At 44.6% G+C, this 25330-nt stretch overlaps 2 protein-coding genes across 5 annotated transcripts in view; both read left to right on the top strand.

Annotated features, from left to right (window-relative positions):
• LOC110500609 (synaptopodin-2) overlaps positions 1–2959 on the top strand; it is a 39016-nt gene extending 36057 nt beyond the window's left edge. The window contains exon 5 of the mRNA XM_021578062.2: positions 538–2959. Coding sequence (XP_021433737.2) covers positions 538–1185 — 648 coding nt within the window. The 3' untranslated portion in view covers positions 1186–2959. The remainder of the gene's footprint in view (positions 1–537) is intronic.
• A 10151-nt stretch (positions 2960–13110) lies between these two features.
• On the top strand, positions 13111–23758 carry LOC110500608 (myozenin-2). 4 transcript variants are annotated; one of them, XM_021578059.2, is made up of 7 exons: positions 13111–13272; positions 13466–13475; positions 14357–14446; positions 15374–15540; positions 17445–17550; positions 19825–20011; positions 23118–23758. In XM_021578059.2, the coding sequence occupies exons 3-7, from the start codon at positions 14365–14367 to the stop codon at positions 23356–23358; spliced, it is 783 nt and encodes a 260-aa protein (XP_021433734.2). In that variant the 5' UTR covers positions 13111–13272; positions 13466–13475; positions 14357–14364; the 3' UTR covers positions 23359–23758. The 4 variants fall into 4 exon arrangements, with proteins under 4 accessions (XP_021433734.2, XP_036813960.1, XP_021433735.2 ...); XM_036958065.1 differs by having other exon boundaries at positions 13466–13480; XM_021578060.2 differs by having other exon boundaries at positions 13466–13491.
• Positions 23759–25330: the final 1572 nt, after the last annotated feature.

Genomic DNA, 25330 nt, shown 5'->3' with positions numbered 1-25330 from the left:
CTGATTCTGGTAGAGTTGTCTTCCTTTAGAACATCAATAGTTGTTTTGAGAATTGAGAGCTGGCCTTTGTGCAGTGTACTAGCGGCGTGAATGTCAACTCCTAATATATCATGATTCAGGTTACCAAAATACTCCTCACACGATGTAGGACGGTGCCGTTCTTTTGCCATTTACCAAGAGAACACAAACTAATGATTTATGGCATAACTATTGTGAGAAAGGTGATAAAAAATGAATTCTCATTGCTTTATATTATTGTTGATAAACAATCGAACTACCATATCAAAAATATTACTTGGAACATAACCTAATATGAAGCTGTACAGTTACACATGATTGTTGCTGCGAGAGAGGGAAGAGAATACTGGATAATATGTGGGTATTAAATGCTCAAAGGAGGCTCTCAAACTACTGTATGTCTAAGCCATTTTTCAAGTTCCACTGTGATTTGTTCTTGCTGGAAGGATAGTCAGACTAGTGCGTGCTTAAAAATCAGTCCCTGTCTGAAGTAAACATGTCTGAATGTCTCTTTTCCAGGCATTTGGCAGGAGCTACTCTCTGTCCCCACCCACCGCCAGAGCACCATCGCTGGGCCTCCGGTCATCGTCTGGGTCCCCTTCCCTCTCATATAAACCCCGGGCCTCGTCTGCTCCAGCATCCCAGGGGAGGCAGATGTCCTGGCTGGACAAGAGTTACAAGCCTCCTTCCCCCTGGGAGGCCGCAGCCCGCCACCCCATGGGCCTGGTCGACGAGGCCTTCACCTTCCAGAACCTCCAGCAGGCCATCGCCTTCAACGTGTGCTTGGCTGCCCAGCGCAAGCTGCTCCCCGAGCCCCCTGCTGAGTGGAAGTCTAGGGTGTCCTACGATCCTCCCAGGATGACTGAGGGATGGAACCCAAACCAGAGATGGAACCAGAGGCAGAGCCAGACCCAGAGCCAGGGTCAGAGCCAGAGTTACAGCAGAGTTATGCCTCCGTTCCTGTCCCCAACCAAGAGCACGGCCTCGGCCCCCGCCGGTCCAGCTGGCTACAGGTCCCTGCCCAGACAGTTGCAGCCCCAGAGGTCCCTGACGGAGGCCAATATCGAGCACTCTGGGGCCGGTTATGGGAACGGAAGGCCCCTGAGGGGGCAGCAGCAGCCGAGTTACAGATCTGTGTACCACACCGACTGGAGCTGGAGACGCTAGAGGCAGACAAACATGATGGCTACTTATCTTCATAACAAGACCAGAATGTAACTCCAAGATATTCAGATGAATAGTAGTAAGGACCATATATATAATCAGCATAAAATAAAACTTGGGACATTGGGATAACACAAGGGTTGAGGAGAGCGAGGGGATAGTTTGTGGTGTGTACAGGAGAGAGATTGAAGGAGGTTGGATCTGCTTATTCGGTTGCACTGAGAATACTGCTAAGAATATACAGATAAGAGTAAATGTTCTGGTATTGGGGACACCGTCAATGATGGTTCTATTTTAGTAAAATGGGATGCCATTGAGTTTCACTTCATCAAGCTTTCATTGGACAGAAATCAATGAGTGATTGAAGCAAAAAGAAGGGTGTAATTGCACTGTCAGAGGCTTTAATTTCCTCCAACACTGTGATGTGATGGTAGCATTCAAAGTAAGTGAAATCAATAGTATTTATTCGGAGGAAGAAAGGGGCATAAAGTATGTTGTAAGGCAGAATGTGTGATTGTCATGTATACAAATTTAAGGATGGGAGTAATGAATGGACATGTAGATTTGTGTCAAAACCCTTTATACAGTATGGAATACAGTGGGAAATATACTGCTATGTTCGCTGTGCATCAAAACAGATCACCCACTCAATGACCACAAGAAAGGTCAGTTTGAAATTGCTGAGTGGTACAATAATGTGTGATGACAAACTAAGACCTAGTGCAATAGCATTAGTTGATAGGGCACGAACACTAAGAGAAACACACAAAATAACACAGGTGTTATAGTAGTAGTTGGTGGCCACATATACGTTGTGGGGAGTTGGATACGAAAGGGTCACGTGTTATGATTTTACCGTTTTATTATCCAGATGACTTAAAGAGCCACTGCGGATGTATTTACTTAGCATGCTGGTTTTTGTGGTGTTCGTGGATTTGCGTGTCTCAACCTAAACGTGTCAATATGAATATGGTTAATGCTTAGGAAGTCAATTAAAGTAAACCGTTAACAATCCAGAGCATGGGGCTAAGAACACAGGGCTGAATACTACTGTGAGATGCCACACGCATCTCCAACTTCCATATAAATCATATATATTTAGGTAAGTCCTTTAGATTACCTTAATACTTTACATTAATAATGTTAAATATACCTTAATGTAAAGTGAGATCCAGTTATGTAAGAGATGAGAGTTGACACTAGGTGCATTCGAGAGTGAGGGATGGAAATAGTGTTCTTGGACTTTGTTAAGTAGAGCACAGAATGTGTTATTTGCTGATGTCCGTGGCTGGTGAGAAATAGGCTTCAAAGCAAATAGAATGTAGAATAGGAAATCAATAACTGTCATTTTATTATGTGGTCATGGACATGTATGGTGTGGATCAAGTTGAAATTGTGAGATACATCACTTGCGTTTGCCTTTCATGGATTCTCATCAGTCCAGAGTGAAGATTTTATGTGCGATTGCGATGGATCAAATTCTGAATTTTCATGTATCATCTCTTATTATTGCAAGATTTGAAATTGTTTAACACTAGTTAGTATCTGTCATGTGATTTTACAAAGTGTATGTGTGTCATCAGCAACGATATATTGGAGTGATAAGAGTGATATATATATTTTTGTTTGTATTTTCATTTTATTTTACAGTACTTTCAGTCCAAACAATTACCCAATGTCTGTGTACTTTTTGTCGGTTTTGATTTCATCATTTGATTTCTTCACTTTGATTTCAGTAGGCAGGATGAGGCATTTTGGGAAATAAAAAAGCATTGAACTACTGACAAAGTATTTTTCTCATTTTGTTGTTGTGGGACTGACATGTTTCTAAGCTACTCCATCTTAACTCATCCCAGTTCTAATATAGGCATCATCAAATCTAAATGGAATCATTAGATCATTGTTTTTTGTGCTGTTGGTAGTCCATGTGATGCTAAAATGTTGTGTTTCTTTTCATGTCTTATTAGTTCTACGGGATACGCATGGTATACATCGCCCAACGAAATGCTTACTTGTTGGTTCCTTCTCGACAATACAAACAACAATAAGAAATAATAAAAGATAAGAACACAAACAAAGTTAATGGCTCAGTGGAATAGAATAAACATTTTAGCATAATATAGCATAGTATTTTACAGGAAGGCACAATTTATAGTATTGGCACAATATTTACACATGTATTGGGTAAGGGAAATAAGAATCTGGTAGCAGCAATTGTGATGTGTGTGTAGCATGAATGTACTGTGTGTGTGTGTGTGTTTTTTAATTTCACCTTTATTTAACCAGCTAGGCTAGTTGAGAACAAGTTCTCATTTGCAACTGCGACCTGGCCAAGATAAAGCAAAGCAGTTCGACACATACAACAACACAGAGTTACACATGGAATAAACAAACATACAATCACTAATACAGTTGAAAAATATATATACAGCATGTGCAAATGAGGTAGAATAAGAGAGGTAAGGCAATAAATAGGCCAAGGTGGCAAAGTAATTACATTAGCAATAGCAATTAAACACTGGAATGGTAGGATGTGCAGAAGATGAATGTACAAGTTGAGATACTGGGGTGCAAAGGAGCAAGATAAATAAATAAATAAATAAATAAATACAGTATGGGGATGAGGTAGATTGGATGGGCTATTTACAGATGAGCTATGTACAGGTGCAGTGATCTGTGAGCTGCTCTGACAGCTGGTGCTTAAAGCTAGTGAGGGAGGTAAGAGTCTCCAGCTTCTGAGATTTTTGCAGTTCGTTCCAGTCATTGGCAGCAGAGAACTGGAAGGAGAGGCGGCCAAAGGAAGAATTGGCTTTGGGGGTGACCAGTGAGAGATACCTGCTGGAGCGCTTGCTACGGGTGGGTGATGCTATGGTGACCAGTGAGCTGAGATAAGGCGGGGCTTTACCTAGCAGAGTCTTGTAGATGACCTGGAGCCAGTGCGTTTGGCAACAAGTATGAAGCGAGGGCCAGCCAACGAGATCATACAGGTCGCAGTGGTGGGTAGTATATGGGGCTTTGGTGACAAAACGGATGGCACTGTGATAGACTGCATCCAGTTTGCTGAGTAGAGTGTTGGAGGCTATTTTGTAAATGACATTGCTGAAGTCGAGGATCGGTAGGATGGTCAGTTTAACAAGGCTATGCTTGGTAGCATGAGTGAAGGATGCTTTGTTGCGAAATAGGAAGCCAAATGTAGTTTTAATTTTGGATTGGAGATGTTTAATGTGAGTCTGCAAGGAGAGTTTACAGTCTAACCAGACACCTAGGTATTTGTAGTTGTCCACATATTCTAAGTCAGAACCGTCCAGAGTAGTGATGCTGGACGGGCGGGCAGGTGCGGGCTGTGATCGGTTGAAGAGCATGCATTTAGTTTTACTTGCATTTAAGAGCAGTTGGAGGCCACGGTAGGAGAGTTGTATGGCATTGAAGCTCATCTGGAGGTTATTTAACACAGTGTCCAACGAAGGGCCAGAGGTGTACAGAATGGTGTCGTCTGCGTAGAGGTGGATCAAAGAATCACCAGCAGCGAGAGCGATGTCATTGATGTATACAGAGAAGAGAGTTGGCCTGAGAATTGAACCCTGTGGCACCCCCATAGAGACTGCCAGAGGTCTGGACAACAGGCCCTCCGATTTGACACACTGAACTCTATCGGAGAAGTAGATGGTGAACCAAGTGAGGCAATCATTTGAGAAACTAAGGCTGTTGAGTCTGCCAATAAGAATGTTGTGATTGACAGCGTCGAAAGCCTTAGCCAGGTCGATGAATACGGCTGCACAGTAATGTCTCTTATCGATGGTGGTTATGATGACGTTTAGGACCTTGAGCTTGGCTGAGGTGCACCCATGACCAGCTCTGAAACCAGATTGCATCGTGGAGAATGTACGGTGAGATTCAAAATGGTCGGTGATCTGTTTGTTAACTTCAATCAATCAATCAAATTTATTTTATATAGCCCTTCGTACATCAGCTGATATCTCAAAGTGCTGTACAGAAACCCAGCCTAAAACCCCAAACAGCAAGCAATGCAGGTGAAGAAGCACGGTGGCTAGGAAAAACTCCCTAGAAAGGCCAAAACCTAGGAAGAAACCTAGAGAGGAACCAGGCTATGTGGGGTGGCCAGTCCTCTTCTGGCTGTGCCGGGTGGAGATTATAACAAAACATGGTCAAGATGTTCAAATGTTCATAAATGACCAGCATGGTCGAATAATAATAAGGCAGAATAGTTGAAACTGGAGCAGCAGTTAACTTGGCTTTCAAAGGCCTTAGAAAGGCAGGGTATAATAGAGATAGGTCTGTAGCAGTCTGGGTCTATAGTGTCTCCCCCTTTGAAGAGGGGGATGACCGCGGCGAGTTGGGCGTGTTGCTGTGGGGAGCGCAGGGCTGTTGACCGGGGTAGGGGTAGCCAGGTGGAAAGCATGGCCAGCCGTAGAAAACTGCTTATTGAAATTCTCAATTATTTTGGATATATCGGTAGTGAAAGTTTTTCCTAGCCTCAGTGCAGCGGGCAGCTGGAAGGAGGTGCTCTTATTCTCCATGGACTTTACAGTGTCCCAGAACTTTTTTGAGTTTGTACTACAGGATGCAAATTTCTGTTTGAAAAAGCTAGCCTTAGCTTTACTAACTGCCTGTATATATATACTGGTTCCTAACTTCCCTAAAAAGTTGCATATCACGGGGGCTAATCGATGCTTATGCAGAACGCCACAGGATGTTTTTGTTCTGGTCAAGGGCAGACAGGTTTGGAGTGAACCAAGGGCTATATTTATTCCTAGTTCTACATTTTTTGAACGGAGCATGCTTATTTAAGATGGTGAGGAAGGCACTTTTAAAGAATAACCAGGCATCCTCTACTGAAGGGATGAGGTCAATGTCATTCCAGGATACCCCGGCCAGGTCAATTAGAAAGGCCTGTTCGCAGAAGTGTTTTAGGGAGCGTTTGACAGTGATGAGGGGTGGTCATTTGACTGCAGACCCATTAAGGATGCAGGCAATGAGGCAGTGATCGCTGAGATCTTGGTTGAAAACAGCAGAGGTGTATTTGGAGGGCAAGTTAGTTAGGATGATATCCATGAGAGTGCCCGTGTTTACAGATTTGGGGTTGTACCTTGTAGGTTCATCAATAATTTGTGTGAGATTGAGGGCATCAAGCTTAGACTGTAGGATGACCGGGGTGTTAAGCATGTCCCAGATTAGGTCACCTAGCAGCACGAGCTCAGAAGATAGATGCGGGGGCAATCAATTCACATATGGTGTCCAGGGCACAGCTGGGGGCAGAGGGTGGTCCATAGAAAGCATCAACGGCGAGAGACTTGTTTCTGGAAAGGTTAATTTTTAGAAGTAGAAGCTAGAATTGTTTGGGTACAGACCTGGATAGTACGACAGAACTCTGCAGGCTATCTCTGCAGTGGATTGCAACACCGCCCCCTTTGGCAGTTCTATCATGGTGGAAAATGTTATAGTTAGGGATGGAAATTTCAGGGTTTTTGGTGGTTTTCCTAAGCCAGGATTCAGAAACGGCTAAGACATCTGGGTTGGCAGAATGTGCTAAAGCAGTGAATAAAGCAACCTTAGGGAGTAGGCTTCTAATGTTAACATGCATGAAACCAAGGCTTTTACGGTTACAGAAGACAACAAATGAGAGCACCTGGGGAGTACTGCTTGGCACTGCAGGTCCTGGATTAACCTGTACATCACCAGAGGAACAGAGGAGAAGTAGGATAAGGGTATAGGCTATAAGAACTGGCCGTCTAGCACGTTCGGAACAGAGAGTAAAGGGAGCAGGTTTCTGGGCACGATAGCATAGATTCAAGGCATAATGTACAGACAAAGGTATGGTAGAAATAGAGTACATTGGAGGTAAACCTAGGCATTGAGTGATGAAGAGAGAGATATAGTCTCTAGAGACGTTTAAAACCAGGTGATGTCATCACATATGTGGGAGGTGGAACAACATGGTTGGTTAAGGCATATTGAGCAGGGCTTTTGGCTCTACAGTGAAATAAGACAGTAATCACTAACCAGGACAGTAATGGACAAGGCATATTGATATTAGGGAGAGGCATGCGTAGCCAAGTGATCGTATGGGTCCAGTGAGTGGTTGGGCTGGCTGGGGACACGGCGATTCAGACAGTTAGCAGGCCGGTGCTAGCAAGCTAGCAGTTAGCAGGCCTGGGCTAGCAAGCTAGCATAAGGCCTTAGAGGGACGTCGCAATGGGGGAAAAGTCTGTTTTTGCCTCCTCGTGCGGTGACGTTGATAGACCAGTCGTGGAATTAGTAGGGTTCCAAGTAGCCGAGGGGTCCAAGTCCAATTGGCAAAATGGGTATAGTGGTCCAAGAAACTGACCAGTGGATCAGCTAACAGTCCAATATGCTATAGATAGCTAGCAGGCCGCGGTTAGCAGAATGGGCCTTCAGGGGAAGTCGCGCCTGAGGGGCCTTTTTGGATCCTCGGGCAGATAACGTCGGTATTCCAGTGAAGGATCTGCGGGGTCCCGTGCCCCGTACCGGCAGTAGAAGGTGTCTGGATATTGTAGCTGAGGAGTGGGCTTCAGGAGTAGCCCAGGAGCCCTAGCCGGGAGATGGTTCAAGCATGGGCTAGCCCCAGGCTAGTTGGTGCTTGCTTCGGGACAGAAACGTTAGCCAGGAATAGTCAACCCGGGTTGCGGTTAGCTAGCTGCCATGATCCAGATGAAAGGGTTCAGAGTTTGCGGTAGGAATCTGGGGATATGGAGAGAAACATAGGTCCGGCATGCGCTGGTTTGAAACGCGTTGTATTAACTGGCGAGAGCTTTCCGAGCTAAAGGTTAGCTGACTGATAGCTGGTAGCTAGTTAGCTAGCTAACTTCAGTTGAGGTATTCCAGTTCAGAGGTAAATAGAAATACTTTAGGAAAAAAAACAGATCCACACCACATTGGGTGAGGCGGGTTGCAACAGAGTATTTTGAAGTTGAGGTTTAGGAAAAATATAAAAAAGAATGCAAAGAAAAATATATATACATGGGTCGAGACAAGACAAAGAAAAAACATCTGACTGCTACGCCATCTTGTGTGTGTATGAGTGAGTGCATGTGTGCTAAGGTGTGAAGAATCAGAGCAGGTCAGTCCAGTTCACGTTTTCAGTCTTTTGGCTTGTACTGTATATAGAAACCGTCTCTGAGCCTGTTGGTATCAGACCTCATGATCCGATATAGTCTTCCTGGCGGTAAGGGAGAGAACAGCTCGTGGCTGGGGTGTGTGGGGTCCTTGACGATGCTGTGTGCCTTCCTCAGGAATTGCTTCGAGTAGATGTCCTGGATGGGTGGGAGCACAGTCCCAGTGATGTACTGGGCCATCTTCACCACCCGCTTTAGGACCTTGTGACGGGGACTGAGAAATTCCCTTACCAGGTCACAATGCACAAGTCTTTGGCGATGTGGATGTCGAGGAACTTACAACTGTTGACTCTCTACTGCAGTTCTGTTGATGTGGATCTGGGCATGTTCCCTCGTCTGCTTCCTGAAGTCAACAATCAACTCCTTTGTTTTGCTGACGTTGAGGGAGAGGTTGCTGTCATGACACCACAATGCCAGTTCACTTACCTCCTCCTTATAGGCTGACTTGTCCTTGTTGGTTATCAGGCCTACAACCATGGTTTTGTGAGAAAAACTTGATGGAGTTGGTGTCATGCAAAGCCATGCAGCCGTGGGTGAACGGGGACTACAGCAGAAGACTAAGGACATACCCCTGTGGGGCCTCTGTGTTAAGAGTCAAGATCCAGGTGCGGAGGATGGTGTCAAGACCCACGGCTCTGAGCTTGGTGTTAAGCTTGGAGGGAACAATAGTGTTGAATGCTGAACTGTGGTCAATGAAAAGCATTCTCACATAGGTGTTCCCCTTGCCCAGATGTGTTGCGGCCATGTGAATAGCAATGGAAATGGCATCTTCCGTGAATCTGTTGATGCGGTAGGCAAATTGGAGTGGGTCCAGTGTGCCTGGCATGTCACCTTGTTTTTCTTGGGAACTGGGATGATGGTGGTCTCCTTAAAACAGGTGAGGACTACCACCTGGGACAGGGAGAAGTTGAAAGTGTCTGAAAAGACGCCTGCCAGCTTGTCAGCCCACAATCTGAGGGCGCGGCCAGGGATGCCATCTGGGCTGGTGGCTTTGTGAGTATTCACTGGAGTTCTAACGTCAGCCTCGGACAGAAAAAGTGCCTGGTAGTCCAGAACAACGAGTCTTTCTGGATGGCTCTGTATTGTTTGCCTCGAAGCGAGCATAGAATGTGTTAAATTCATCTAGGAGGTAGGCTTTGGTAGTCTGTGATAGTCTGTAATCCTAGCCATATGCGACGTGAGTCTGAGTTGTCAAACATCAACTCAAGTTTGAGTCTGTATTATCTTTTTACGTCCCTAATGGTTTTGCGGAGCTCGTACCGGCTTAGCTTGTATGTGAAACTGCTTTCTCTGTCCAGCGCCACACTATTCTCTGTGCTGGTGGCTCCGTCTTGAGTTGCTGCTTGTAGGAACAGAGAGATGTGATCTGTTGGCTGAAGTGGGGGCGGGGGATGGCTTTGTTCTCATCACGGATGTTTGTGTATACATGGTCAAGCATGCTGAATCGTCTTGTGGGCCAGGATACATGTTGGTGATATTTTGAGAAATTTGATTTTAAAACGGGCTTGCTTCTGGGACACTGACTGCTTCCGGGTGAGAGGATTCTTGCTGGCTTATAATCTTGTACAGTTTGCCGAGTGTCGCCTTGGTTTTTGCTTGTGGCGGTATGTACACAGCTGTGCTGCCTTCAACACAGTTTGACCACAGCATCCTCCTGGGTCGACTGAAGGAACACATAGGTCTCGACATTACCGCCCATAACTGGTTCACCTCATACCTTTCAAACCGCACACAATATGTTGATGACACACAGATCTACATAAAACCAACCCCGGATTCCCTCTCTTCCTTTAACACCCACACAAGTTGTCTAGATGACATAAAGGCCTGGATGTCAAACAACCTCCTGCAACACAACAAAACTAAAACAGAAGCAATCCTCATTGGCACTCCCCATCACACCAAAACCAGTGCCATCACCACTCTTAACTTTGGCAGCCACTCCATCCCACTGTCCTCCTAGGTCTGCAACCTTGGGGTGTTACTGGATTCCTGCCTCATTTTCTCTGACCACAAAATCTGTGTGCAAAAAATCTTTCTTTCATTGGAGAAACATCACCCAGCTTCATCCTGTTCTCTCCAAACCTGATCTGGAAAAGATGGTCAACTCCCCCGTCACCTCCCGACTCTATTACTGCAATGCCCTCCCCTAAAAAAGCATCCACGGGCTGCAGCTTGTGCAGAACAGCGCTGCCAGTGTCCTCAAAGGAACACGGAGATCTGCCTACATCCCACCCATTCTAGCCTCTCTCCACAGGCTACCCATCCAAATTAGAATACACTTCAAGCCTCCTGTTAGTCTTCAATACCCCTCAATGCCTATGGTATCCAATACCTCAAGTGAACAGCCTTCAGGGTCACTCTAGTCAAATGATCAAAGACTCCTTGCAGTCCCTCCCACCTCCGCTTGCCCCAGACCACCACGTCCTTAAGTCTGAGCTAAAGAATCACTTCTTCAAACTGGCTTTCACTTAATACTTTCTACGTTGTGGTGTCAGTTGTTGTTCTTATACGTTTGTTTCAAGTTCTATTGTTCTGTCCTCGTCACCTTTATTATTTTGTGTATCTTGTATGGTACTTGACCGCTAGCTATCTTTTAATGTCTTTAGCCTTTTTGTTAAAAGAAAGCTTTGATGTTTGCTCACAATGTAAAGAGCTTTGTGATTTACATCTGCAAAGGAAAAGCGTTCTACAAATGTAATTTATTATTTTTTATAATAACACAGGTGAGTTCCCTCGGCATATAGTTGCTATTTTAGCGTCAAATTATTGCACATACATTCTGAGCAAATAAAGTAATAACTAACGCAACAATCGCCATTTTACTAGCCATGTGTGCAGCACTATGCTTGATGTTTAGTCCCTCCGAGTCACACGCTCCATAGCCATTGGGTAGGGGTTGTTAGGGGGACTTGTTGCCTAGGAGACAGTTACATAATGGCAGGGGGTCTACAGCAGCTGTGCTATGGAGAGTGGTGCAGCATTAGAACAAAAGAGCAGTCCTGTCCCACTGTCAGCATGTGATGATGCTTCAATCTCCAAGTTTGATGCCACAAAGTAGCATAACGCAACAGTCAGCAATTGAGTTGGATAGACTAGAATAGGATAGAAGTAGTGAAGAACTGTGAATGTTGTTCAACAAACTCCTCAACATCCCCGGTTTCTGTTTTGGTGTAAAGATGAGGGATGGCCTGGAGAAATTAAACCACTATCAAATTCATAGACAGAGCCATGGATGCAAGGACTGACCATCCAATACATTAAAGTTATAGTTTTAAGCATGTTTTGAAGCTAAACAGTGTTTATGTATAAACATTGGAGTAAACCAAGCTTATATTTTGGTTTATGATGGGGTGTGACGGTGGAACTAAGGTCATAAGGCATTTATAATTCTATAACAATCAATGGGTAACTTTATATATAAATTACTATATAGGTCCAAAAATGTATGCAGCAACTGCAGATTGCCCCTTTAAGGTTTATATAATAAAATTTGTGCTTGTGGATGAATTTACTTTTGCCTTTCATGAAGTTATAGCTAATTGAAGACCATTCAAAAAGCCTACAACGTTCCAAATGACAAGGCTGGGGTGCAGTTAGGTCCTGGTAACTAAACTATTGGTAGTCCCATAGTCATTGATGCACTTGGTGCACCGGAAATATAAAACCCCACCTCTCAATTACCTCTACTGCCACCTAGGGTCCAATACCAAAACGGTTCCTTTCAGCAGTTTAGGAAGAGTTTATAGCAGATAAGTATCCAATCATTTCAGCTCCCTGAACAGGCCGTTGAGGTCTACGCAACAAATATGTGATAAGGATTGGTAATATAAGGGTTTTGTCCTTGGCTCTACTGGGGGGAGAGGGGTATTTACAACCCCATCCTCACACACTTTCCAACAGGTCAGACCAAGGGAACTATGGGAGATGGTATGGTGTCAGAAAGGGGTGGGGGGGAAGTAGTGGCTAGGCAGGAGCTAGTTCGGCAGCAACCCCTGCACCCAGCCTAAACTTCTGTACAGACACTGAACCACGAGCGAGAGGGAGGGAAGGGGAGTGGTAGCTGCTATATTTAGCCCCCCACTGCCTGAACCACATACCATTGGACGCGTTCGAGCGGATTACTTTTGTCAAGTCAGTGACCATTGTTGGTCACTGCCTTTCGAAGTGTGTTGCATTATAGAGATAAAAATTGGCCGTCATGCGCCTGCCTACATGAAAATCACGTGATTAAAAGGTCACGAAGATGACTGCAAGTTTCTGCAGTTACCCTTCACCAACTTCATCCTGCAGCCGTCACCTGCATTGTGGAAGGCTCTACTGTCAACCAATCATTAGGGTGTTTTGTTTGACCCACGGGAACATGACCAAAGACGTGACTGAAACCGGAACCAACTTTGCCGCAATTCAAATATAGCAGGCTACATTGGAAATACTGTATACAGTGTAAATGGATTTCATATTTGAGGCTCCCTCTCAACTAATTGATTGTACAATGTACACACATATGATTTCAGTTTGTGAGTGTATGATATGGGGGTTGGAGATGTTTATTTTGATTCTGCCATGTCGATCTGAGCCTTAGTGTCCGACTTTCGGCTGTCGTAGTTTCACCTACCCTGACTTCACTCCTCGTTCCTTCACATAGTCGGGTTGCTTTAGCCTTACCACTCAAACATGCCCAATAACTAGGACACACACTGACACCCACACAGCCAGTCACTCATCCTGCCAGCCACCAAGCCCCCTCACCCCCCCCTCCTTCCCACTCACCCCCCCCTCCTTCCCACTCACCCCCGTTAAGGCTTCAGCACAGGGGAGTGCAAGGAGCCGCACAGGTCACCCCACCCAGTCTGACCTCCTCGGCCCACGTCTTCCTAGCTTCCGTAAGGATACAGGCACATGTTGAGACGCCCCTAAAGGGACCTACACACAGGTAAGGTGTTATAGGCATAGGGTCACTTCCTAGGTGCTGTGCATATATGTTTTGCTGGGTGATACCACAGGGTGACATTGATGTTTCAAGCTTGTTTGGGACTTTCAATAGTCCAGGTGTTATGATTGACAGAGCTGTATTATTGTCCAATCGAACAGTTTTTCTCTAGCATCCCCATGTCTTGTTAATGTAGGACACTTGATGTAAGGTACACACGTAGTATGTCTACTATATGATCCCTCCTAAGACTTAATGCAGCCTGATATGTGAATGGCTTACTGTAGAGTGATGAATGTCATTATGCACAACGATGTCAAGCAATCTTTTTCACAATATTTCCAAGTCCTCCATACATAGTGTTTTTGGTGCTATTCCCTCAAACTTGACACTTTTTCAACAGTGGATAAATAGATTTACAAGAGCGTATGAACTAACATTGAGAACTTCTTTGGACGTTTTTTGACCTCGCTGGAGGTGACACTAGCGACGCTAGAGCTAAGAATGCTTTAATTAAAATGGTCAGATTGCCGTATAGGAATGGCCCTCAGGCCAAGTGAATAGACAAGACAAGTACTTTGATTTCTCTGCACGTTACTCTGCTGTTGTCTTGACCTAAATGATGTTTACCGAATGACTTACTGAAGGAGCAGCTATTCATACGGATACAGATTTTTTGATGTGGATTTCAAATGAAAACAAGATGGTGCATCATACAGCTAGACCAAGGAACACAATGGTATGATGTGGACTGTTGCTTTCCCCACATCTTGTCAACCGTCACACATGCTTGCTGTGACATTGCCCGTCCCGTACCCATGTCCTTTCTCAACCCAAAAGGGTAATTCCAAGCATATTAACGGCTCAGGGTTATTTAAAAGTGATGTGTTAACTTTGCCCTTTCAGCACTACCAATAAATTGTACCTGCTGCGGTGGGTGTTTGTTCGTGGCAGGGGGAGTGTAATGTTGGTGAGGACAGCATGCCTTACAGTGCTGCGCGGCATTGCTTCCTTTGGTTTGTTAAGCTAGTTGCTACGGCACAAGGCGTGCCGTCACATGCTGTCCCTTGTGATATTGTTTCCCCAGGGGCAGCGATGTCGCAGTTCTCTACCATGACGACCAACGAGAGGAAGATGCAAGCTGCAGCCATCTGTAGGGAGGTACAGGGTCCTGAAGGTATGGTACGACACGTGGCCTCTCTCTCACACTCGCTCTCTCTCCCCCCGCTGCCTCCCTTCATTAATTTCTAATGTAAAAAAAACACATAGACACACATGAACAATTTAACTGCGGTCATACAGTACAGACAAATACATGTGTGTGGGTGCCTGTAAACAAAGACAAACTCTCTCTCTCTCACTCAATCTATACAGACTCTGTAACGGGGTATCATCTAGTTCACTACTGGTTTCCAAGCAGCACCATTGAACCGGTCTGCGGCCTTGGATATAAATAAGCAAATGTGAAGTTTTATTACTCAATGTAATTAATCCCTTTGTCGTTGTCCTTTGAACAAGCTATTTTTGGGAGGGGACAACTGCATGGCTCATTGGGGAGAGAGAGAGAGAGAGAGGGAGAGCCTGAGGGCCACTGACAGCTGAGGGATATTCTGTCAGGCTGGTTTGCTTTTGGCTCATTTGATTAGACTATGACGTCTCCATGATCAGCATGCACGGGAGGGGGGGGGGGGGGGATTTCACTGCTAATCACACACAAGGGGGACAACATGAGAGGCTGTCTGACACAGAAAGATTATTAAAAATGTATTGTATTATTGACAGCATACAATATATTAAGTCAGCGAGATGGGTAATGGGAATATGTTTTACAGCGAAAGGTAAATCAGTAGAATGTAAATAGACAAATGTGAATATTGTCAGTATAACGAGCATAACTTACTCTGACAGGCTACAGACTGTATGCATAATAGGGTCATTAAAAAGTAAGGACGTGTGGGACACTAGTTCAGCCAAACACAGATAAAACCATAACAAGGGCATGCACAGCTGAGGTACAGAATGACACAACACACACACACATCCCCACCCACCTTTCCCCATACACACCATCCCTACTTTCTCATAGCTGTTGTGTCTCTTCCAGATGCAGAGATGGACCTGGGGAAGAAGATGAGTGTCCCTAAGGATGTGATGCTGGAGGAGCTGTCTCTGGCCTCCAACAGGGGCTCCCTCCTCTTTGAAAAGCACAAGAGGCGCTCTGAAAAATACACATTCGAGAGCATCCAGAATGTAACCAACACACAGATCAATGTAAGCAACACAAACCCCTTGCATGTACAGTACACGCTTGAATGTGAACGCGAGCTAGATTAAAAACTCTGGATACTACAACGACAATCAAAAAACTGGAACAAAGTTGCTGTTTCAACGTGAACGTTTATGGGAAAATGAGCGATGAGGGAGATGACCGACACCATTAGCATTTGTTTTGGAGCTCTACGCGATTGTGATGAGAGATTTAAAGAAGGCTCATCGCAGAGTTTCAATTCGGTTCATTCAAACCATTATCAATAGCGTTCAAAGAGCTTATCTTGTACTGTAGGAGACTGTCATCTAGTGATTAATTCTCACCAATCCTTTAGTTGCCTATACGGTTACGAGGAGGAGAACGGCAACAGACACTTGACAAACACTATACCTAATTTCCTGATGAAACACATAAGCGCTTGAGATGATTATCAGACTGCAGCCTTACTGCTGCTCAAAACTCGGACACATTGCAGAAACAGCCTAACCGCTAGAGTAACGGATAGGGGGTGACAGATAGGGGGTGACAGATAGGGGGTGACAGATAGGGGGTGACAGATAGGGGGTTGTTTCTGGATAAGGCCTTGTACTTGCATAATAGCTATGAGATTCTTACAACGGGCATAAGTTAAAAGTCCTGTTTACAAGCTTTGTGTTTGGGTGGGCAGTGTGCCAAGTCTTCATCTTCTCGTCCCGGCAATTTAGGCCACTTAGGCCCTAGTGGCTACTTTAGGCCCTTGCGGCTACTTTAGGCCCTAGCGGCTACTTTAGGCCCTAGCGGCTACTTTAGGCCCTTGCGGCTACTATGCTACTCAGACAATACAGGGACATTTCCCAATATACTTTACCAAACTAATTGAAACAGAGAGTCCAATCTGTTTCTTTCCATTTAGAAGTCACATCCAGGACACTTCCTTTGATACCTAGTTGTTTGAGCCTGTAAACACACACACACACACACATACATACAGGCAACTGCCGAAATAAAGGAAACACTTGAGTAAATGAGGGATACAAAGTATATTGAAATCAGGTGCTTCCCCCACAGATGTGGTTTCTGAGTAAATTTATCAATTAACATCCCATCGTGTTTAGAGTCATGAATAACATTCCCAGTCGCACATTATTTTGTCTACCATGGCTAGAGGAAGATATCTCAGTGACTTTGAAAGAGGGGTCTCAGATGAGCATAGAGGGATTAAAGGGTGGGTCGTGTGTGTGTGTGTGTGTGTGTGTGCAAGTCTTAGTCACTAGATCTCAACCCAATTGAAAACGTATGGGAGATTCTGGAGCAGTGCCAGAGATAGTGTTTTCCCCCACCCTCACCAAATGAAGTCATTTCTCATGGAAGAATCCAATAGATTCTGCAAGCGTCTGGAACTCTATGACAAGGCGCATTGAAGCTGTTTTGGCTCGTGGTATCCAAACACTCCATTAAGACACTATATATTGGTGTTTCCTTTATTTTGGCAATCACCTGTACATTTTAAGGTTGTTTGGAATATATTGGACACTGAATCGGATGAAATGATTAAAACTCTAAATGAAAATAGTTTGATCTTGCAGTCCCCGTTTGTTTACCTTTTGGGGCAAAGGGGAATTTATTTCAAGTTGTCAACATTTCCTGAGGAAGTCCTGGCATAAATTAGTACAAATATCACTGGGGAGGATGAAAGTTACCCACTGTGGACCACAGCACAGGATATTCATACATGGGAAAACAATGCTCCTAATGTTACTGGCTCTACATAAGACAGTCACTGAACTCTCCATCGTTCTCCCCATCTCACTTTATCTTTCTTAACCCCTCTATATCTCTGACCTTTGCTCTGAACTGTCTCTGTCCTTGCCTTTTCCCTCCCTCCCTCTCACCTTCTCCTTGGAATGGTGTAACTCTTCAAACGCAGAGTCAAGAAACCACAGAAAGCAACAGCTTGGGAGTGGAACAGTCTAAAACAACCCCGAACACGCCTGATCCGAGCAACACCCCCAACCCAGACAACATTGCACCAGGTGGGTGCTGCTAATGCGACATAACCTCTGCTCTAAATTCATAACCCCATGACCCCTACGACTCATTAAACTGGATGTCAGTGGAGTCATTAGCATGATTTATACTAGCACGGGTGAGCCGGTGACATTGAAGTCATCAAGCCTTGGCCAGTTGAAAACATTTATTGGAGAACCTGCATCGGGCACAGAGCTCAAAACCTTAGGCCAAATTAAAAATTACACAGCCCGGTGAGAATATCCCTGGCCTTATGTCCTTTCAAGAAACTAACCCTAGCCCCTTACCCCCTAGACAGGATTTTACTTGTATTAAGTAATATGGTCATAGTTACATCTTGCTCTATGATAGAACTTTCGGTACTAGTAACATTTACTCCTTTATTCACATGAGGTAAGTGTATGGATAAAATAGGTGTTGGTCCAGCTGGATTTAACAAACTATGAAATGTTTAGCTACGGCGTGGGGATAGTCTTCATTCTTTTGGCATTTTATTAATTCCATTGCATTTTTTTGTACTTAGGCGTCTTCGTGGGGGAAAACATTATTCTTGAGTGGAATCTTCCGGCTCCAGGGCAGGAGCATTCCTTCTCCTTCTCCCCCCTCTCTATCTTTCTCTGTGAATCTCTCCCTCACTCTCTGTATCTATCCATTATCCCCCTTCCCTTCCCTCACTTTTTATGGGCGACCTTAGGGATAGTTTGATAACAGTCAAGTTTCCTCCACAGGAAATGCGCAGAGTATTTCCTGTGTCCACCACTCGCTATCCTCTGAGAACCATCAGGAAGAGAATGGTGCTCGGATCACGCTCAACCTCCTGATCCAGCACCGTCAACATAATATGGACACCAGTTAAGCCGATGAGCACATGGAGACAGTTTGTGATGCTATTTTGGGAACATACGACTACGCCACCACCTTGAGAGGGAGTCGGCGGAGAAGTCCGTGGACACAGCGATAACAGTAGCCGAGAATTGGGGTCAAAGGGTATCGGATGTCACACAATGACTCTTAAATTAGCCAAGAGATGAACCCAGATGTTTCACTTTTGGGTGTCTAATTGCTTGTTGAATAGTGTGAATAGGGAAGGGAAGTAAGGAAATGCTGGCTAGCGAATAAATCACTGCACCGCAATCAGACTCTTGTGTTGAAATGTCACTCCACTGATATACCCGTATCGATAGCCCTTTACATTACAGAGTGGCAAAAGGGCTAATATTATGGTAATACAGTGGTAATAGATATGTAATACTACAATGTTATCACCATGGTACCACTTTATTCATTGCTGTAATGTCAAGTGCTACCCAAATATCTTATCCCTCTGGTAGTGTGGGTCTGACGGACTGGCTCGAGATCATGACGCGAACGTGAGAACATTTGGAACAATGCTTCACATTTGGAACAATGCTTCACATTTGGAACAATGCTTCACATTTGGAACAATGCTTCAAAACATGGAGTCAAAACTTTGTCTCTAGTCTTGTTGTCTATATCTACCATGCCTTAACCCCATGTCACTAATACAGTGATCTCCCTTTCATCTTCCCAACCCCCAGTGTTTCCTGCAGTGCGGCAGTCACAGTACATTTCCCACAACACATTGGAGCAGCCAAATGCAGCCAAATGTGCAGCCATGCTCGTGAACACTTTTACGTGGCCCCAAGTAGAGCTTGTGGTTTGCGTTTGTGAAGGAAGTTTCTCAAAAAAAAACATCAGAAGTCCCCTGAGGAGACAATGTTTGGTCTTTCTCATTTCCTCCTTTGATAAAACAAACTCTGAATATTTTGTTAGTTGTAAGAGGGTTGGACGTGACACAGCAACACCCTACGTTACGTAACACGTGTTTGCAAGGCACCCCTGGCGAAGAACACTAGTTTTGAAGGATACTTATTTGGATAGGCCTTCCCTGTCACCCTTACACCACACAGTAAAATGTCCTTCATGTTGGTTCACTGTGAAACTTAACCATATTTTTGACCAAACAGGGAAAACCCATACAGTGCTGCACTTTGTTTATATTGAGGTTTGTGCAAGACAAAAATCAGCTTGGGAGTACTGTATATGACCTGATCGATTCCTCAAATGGCATTGTAAATCATTACACCATGTCTCTGTTATGCAGTTTCTCACTGCCTCCTCTTCCCTATTTCTATGTCTAGCTCTCCCTCTGATTCTTCCTCTCTCGCTCTCAACTTCTTCTACCGCTTTGACAAACTGTACCGAATGGAGTCACAGGGCCCTTACACCAGATTCTCTCGCCCCCTCTTTTTGCCCAGGTTATGGTGGACCTCTAAAACAAATGGAACCAGAGAAGTTCAACAGCACATGCCTCCCCAAGTCCTACCACTCCCCCTGGGACCAGGCCATCTACCACAGCGACCCCTCCCTGGCCGATAGCCTTGTCAACCACCTGCCAGAGCCAGAGGCCAAGCCTGAAGGACCAGGGTACAAGAGCTTCAACAGGTATGGCTGATGATGGACCTGGACCATACCTTGGCTGAAATAGTACAGTACTTGCCATGCCGGAGGCTGGTGCAGTAGTAATGCTCCCGACTCTAGACAAATTATACCCCCACGGCAACGGAGGTTCAAGCCTTCGCTCAGCTGACTGAGGGCAGCAGGTAGCCTAGCGCAGTGGTTCCCAAACTGTGGGGCCCACCCCCAATTTTTTTTTAAATAAATACAGACAGTACCAGTCAAAAGTTGACACACCTACTCATTCAAGGATTCTTCTTTATTTTTTAAAATCATTTTCTACATTATAGAATAATAGTGAAGACATCAAAACGATGAAATAACACATATGGAATCATTTAGTAACCAAAAAAAAAAAGAAGTGTTAAATCATAATATATTTTATATTTGAGATTCTTCAAAGTAGCCACCCTTTGCCTTGATGACAGCTTTGCACAATCTTGGCATTCTCTCAACCAGCTTCATGGAGGTAGTCACTTGGAATGCATTTGAATTAACAGGTGTGCCTTGTTAAAAGGTAATTTGTGGAATTTCTTTCCATCTTAATGTGTTTGAGTCAATCAGATGTGTTGTGACAAGGTAGGAGTGGTATACAGAAGATGGTCTTTTAGCAAATTGGACTAAGTCTATATTATGGCAAGAACAGCACGAAGAAGCAAAAAGAAACGACAGTCCATCAGTACTTTAAGACATGAAGGTCAGTCAATCCGTCAAATTTGTGTAGTCGCAAAAGCAATCAAGCTCTATGATGAAACTGGCTCTCATGAGGTCCACCACAGGATAGGAAGACCCAGAGTTTCCTCTGCTGCAGAAGATAAGTTCATTAGAGTTAACTGGCTCTCATGAGGTCCACCACAGGATAGGAAGACCCAGAGTTTCCTCTGCTGCAGAAGATAAGTTCATTAGAGTTAACTGGCTCTCATGAGGTCCACCACAGGATAGGAAGACCCAGAGTTACCTCTGCTGCAGAGGATAAGTTAAAGTTAAATGCACCTCAGATTGAAGCATTTATTTTGGCTGCACAGTTCAAGTAACAGACACATCTCAACATCAACTGTTCAGAGGAGACTGCGTGTAATCAGGCCTTCATGGACGAATTTCTGCAAATAAACCGCTACTAAAGGACACCAATAAGAAGAAGACACTTGCTTGGGCCAAGAAACACGAACAATGGACATTATACCGATGGAAATCTGTCCTTCGGTCTGATGAGTCCAAATGTAAGATTTTTGGTTCCAACCGCTGTGTCTTTGTGAGACGCAGATTAGGTGAACGGATGATCTCCGCATGTGTGGTTCCCACCGTGAAGTATGGAGGAGGAGGTGTGACTGTGCTTTGCTGGTGACGCTGTCTGTGATTTAAGGCACACTACCACAGAAATCTGCAGCGATATGCAATCCCATCTGGTGTGCGCTTAGTGGGACTATCATTTGTTTTTCAACAGGAAAATGTCCCAAAACACACATCCAGGCTGTGTAAGGGCTATTTGTCCAAGGAGGGTGATGGCGTACTGCATCAGATGACCTGGCCTCCACAATCATCCGACCTCAACCCAATTGAGATGGTTTGGGATGAGGTGGACCGCAGAGTGAAGGAAAAGCAGCCAACAAGTACTCAGCGTATATGGGAACTGGTTGGAAAAGCATTCATCGTGAAGCTGTTTGAGAGAATGCCAAGTGTGCAAAGCAGTCATCATGGCAAAGGGTGGCTACTTTGAAGAATCTACAATATATGTTGATTTGTTTAACACTTTTTTGGTTACAAAACAGGATTCCATATGTGTTATTTCATAGTTTGGATGTCTTCACTATTATTCTACAATATAGAAAATAGTAAAAAATAAAGAAAAACCTTTGAATGAGTAGATGTGTCCAAATGTTTGACTGGTACTGAATACATTTAATTACATTTTTTAATGAACTCAGTTCTGCTTTCAACTTACTTGAGAAGGTTGTAATAGTAGAGTGCAATTTTGGAATTGGGTAGTGCATCATCAGTTTCCTCTGGTCATGTCAGTCATTGCATACCTCAGAGAGGTATTTAGAACTCAGAAATGTCCAGATAAACTAGCCCACATTTTTTTAGCTAGGTTCTTTGGCCCATAGATTTTGTAGCAATGTTCGAGTCACTGAAATATCACATGGCATGGTAAAATGTATAGAATTGCAAGAAAATGTACTTTAAAACTGCTGTTCTCTGCACCCCATGACAAAATGTGTGGAATTGCAGGAAATATGCTTTAAACCTGCAAACTGATCTCTCCATCAACAAGAGGGGTTGGACAGTTTGTGTCATGAACAGTGCTTGTGCCCATAGAAATAGACGTGGGGTGTGGAATGTTCCCCAATGCTGCAAGGGGGGGCTTGAGTGAAAACCGCTAGGCCAGGGGTTCCCAAAGTTTAAGAGCCAGAAGATCGCTGGTTCGAATCCCAGAGCCAGCACGGTGGGGGAAAAAAATGCTGTTCTGCCATTGAGCAAGGCAGTTAAACCCCCAACAACTGCTCCCCGGGCACGGATGACGTGGATGTCCATTATGGCTGGCCCCCGCACCTCTTTGATACAGAGGGGTTGGGTTCAATGAGGAAGACACATTTCCATTGAATGCATTCAGTTTTGCAACTGACTGGCTGTGCCTTTCCTTACTGTTCTTCCTCCTAGGTCTATCCCCCAAATCTTGTTTCTAACTCTGTCCTGACCCTCCAAAAAATATATACATTAAGGAGTTTTGACACTCAGATCTCCTTAAATAAAAAGATGATGCTTTACCGTTGCAAGAAACAAGTAGTGTTTCGAACAGTTGGTTTTCTACACAACATTCTCCATGTCTACTAGGCAGAAATGTATACTTGCTTTTACACTTTGGTAGCGGATGAAGTGTCCACTGACATACTGTACATTCCTTTATCTGAGTCACAACATTGTCAACAGATACACCATACATCTCTTACCATACATCCCTTACCATGTCAACTGAACATGTCCTCCAGCCAGAGGCTTAGACTCTTTGATGACTCAGTCAATGTGTCACTTCCCCTCTGCCTTGTTAGTTGTGCAAGGCTAATATTAACATTGTCAATCCTCTATCCATCTCCAGAGTGGCTACCCCGTTTGGCGGCTTCGGCGGCAAGTCCACCATACCGGCCCCGTTGTTCAAGGCCCCCGACGTGGAACACAACACCATGCCGGAGCTGTACCCAGAGCTCCAGGGGGAGCCTGCGGTGCAGAGGCCCACATTCAATAGGGTGGCCTGCGGCTGGGCGGGGGCCAGCACCCCCGTCATCCTCCCCAAAATGCACCTGGATCCCATGTTTATCCCAGAGTCCGATGACCTTTGAACTTCTGGCGGATGCTCAATCTTCTGAGATGCTGCTTGGTTTGCTACCAAAAAGTCCTTCCGCTGGGTTTAGGGTCAGAATAGGGTCAGAGTGAGGGAAGGAGGCATTTTTGATTGCCTGATTAGGGCAAGTTAGCTACTTTTTTGTGGCGAAAAATGCAAGTTTCTCTGATTAACTGATCTGCCCATGCCCAAGGTGTTCTGCCTATCTCCAAACTGCACTTGAAGTAAGTAAACCAGCTAGTTTACACTAGCTAGAGTTACTAAATACAGTATAGGATATTTACACACTGCACATTGATGTGTATAAGATATAATGAATCTGCCTGATGACATTTGATTACTGTATTAGTTGTTTTTGAGCTAAATAAAATGATGTAAAGCACAATGTTATAATTTCAGTTTACAATTGAATTGCATTTTTTCCTGCTGAATTACATCAGCATATACAGTACACTCTATATCCCTTGTGATTGAGACAAATTGCTTTCACATATTCCCAGAGAAATGCTTGAATAACTGTTCAGCAGTGAGTGCTGATCTACAGTATCTGGTGACCACCATTTGCCTCATGCAGCACAACAAATCTCCTTTGCATAGAGTTGATCAGGCTGTTGATTGTGGCCTGTGGAATGCTGTCCCACTCCTCTTCAATGGCTGTGTGAAGTTGCTAGATATTGGCGGGTACACGTAGATCCAGAGCATCCCAAACATGCTCCATGGGTGATATTTCTGGTGTGTATGCAAGCCATGGACGACTGGGTCTTTTTCAGCTTCCAGGAATTGTGTACAGATCCTTGCGACATGGGGCCGTGCATCATCATGCTGAAACATGAGGTGATGGCGGTGGATGAATGGCACAACAATGGACCTCAGGATCTCGTCACGGTATCGCTGTTTATTCAAATTGCCATCGATAAAATGCAATTGTGTTCATTGTCCATAGCATGATCCCACTGCCACCATGGGGCACTCTGTTAACAACGTTGACGTCAGCAAACCACTCGCCCACACGACGCCATCTGCCCGGTACAGTTGAAACCGAGATTCATCCGCGAAGAGCACACTTCTGCAGTGTGCCAGTGGCCATCGAAGGTGAGCATTTGCCCACTGAAGTCGGTTACGATGCCGAACCGCAGTCAGGTCAAGACCCTGGTGAGGAAGATGAGCATGCAGATGAGCTTCCCTGAAACGGTTTCTGACAGTTTGTGCAGAAATTGTTTGGTTGCGCAAACCCACAGTTTCATCAGCTGTCCGGGTGGCTGGTCTCAAACGATCCCACAGGTGAAGAAGCCAGATGTGGAGGTCCTGGGCTAGCATGGTTACACGTGGTCTGCGGTTGTGAGGCCGTTGGACAGGCCGCTAAATTCTGTAACACGTCGTCAGACGTTATGGTAGAGAAATTATCTGGCAAAAACTCTGGTGGACATTCCTGCTGTTAGCATGCCAATTGCACGCTCCCTCAAAACTTGAGACATCTGAGGCTTTGTGTTGTGTGACAAAACTTTACATTTTAGAGTGGCCTTTTATTGTCCCCAGCACAAGGTGCACCTGTGTAATGAGCATGCGGTTTAATCAGCTTCTTGATATGCCACATCTGTCAGGTGCATGGATTAGCTTTCCAAAGGAGAAATACTCACCAACAAGGATGTAAACAAATATGTGCACAAAATTTGATAGAAATACGTTTTTTTTTTCTCATGAAACATGGGAACAACACTTTACATGTTGCGTTTGCACTTTTGTTTACCTGCTTATCTACAGAACTCCATATGCAACTTCATTCAAATTCAAAAGTGAGATTCTTTCATGGCTTTATGAATAATAAGAATCATCTGCACCCCTGGGCAGTTATGATGAGCACAGAGAGGGAGGGAGTGAGAGAGATATACAGACAGCCAGACAGACTAGCAGTCAAATGAAAATATACAGACAGACACAGGCAGGGAAGTAGACAGAGAAAGACAATCCAT

Source organism: Oncorhynchus mykiss, chromosome 21 (genome assembly GCF_013265735.2).
Source record: "Oncorhynchus mykiss isolate Arlee chromosome 21, USDA_OmykA_1.1, whole genome shotgun sequence".
Classification (NCBI taxonomy): domain Eukaryota; kingdom Metazoa; phylum Chordata; class Actinopteri; order Salmoniformes; family Salmonidae; genus Oncorhynchus; species Oncorhynchus mykiss.
The sequence above is the reverse complement of the archived record's forward strand: the minus strand, read 5'-3'. Positions and strand labels throughout refer to the sequence as shown.

Coding starts and splice junctions, on each gene's coding strand:
- LOC110500608 (XM_021578058.2), top strand. CDS start 14,365: ATGTCGCAGTTCTCTACCATGACGACCAACGAGAGGAAGATGCAAGCT. Junction 17,551..19,824: donor CCCAGACAACATTGCACCAG/GTGGGTGCTGCT, acceptor CTTTTTGCCCAG/GTTATGGTGGACCTCTAAAA. Junction 20,012..23,117: donor GGGTACAAGAGCTTCAACAG/GTATGGCTGATG, acceptor ATCCATCTCCAG/AGTGGCTACCCCGTTTGGCG.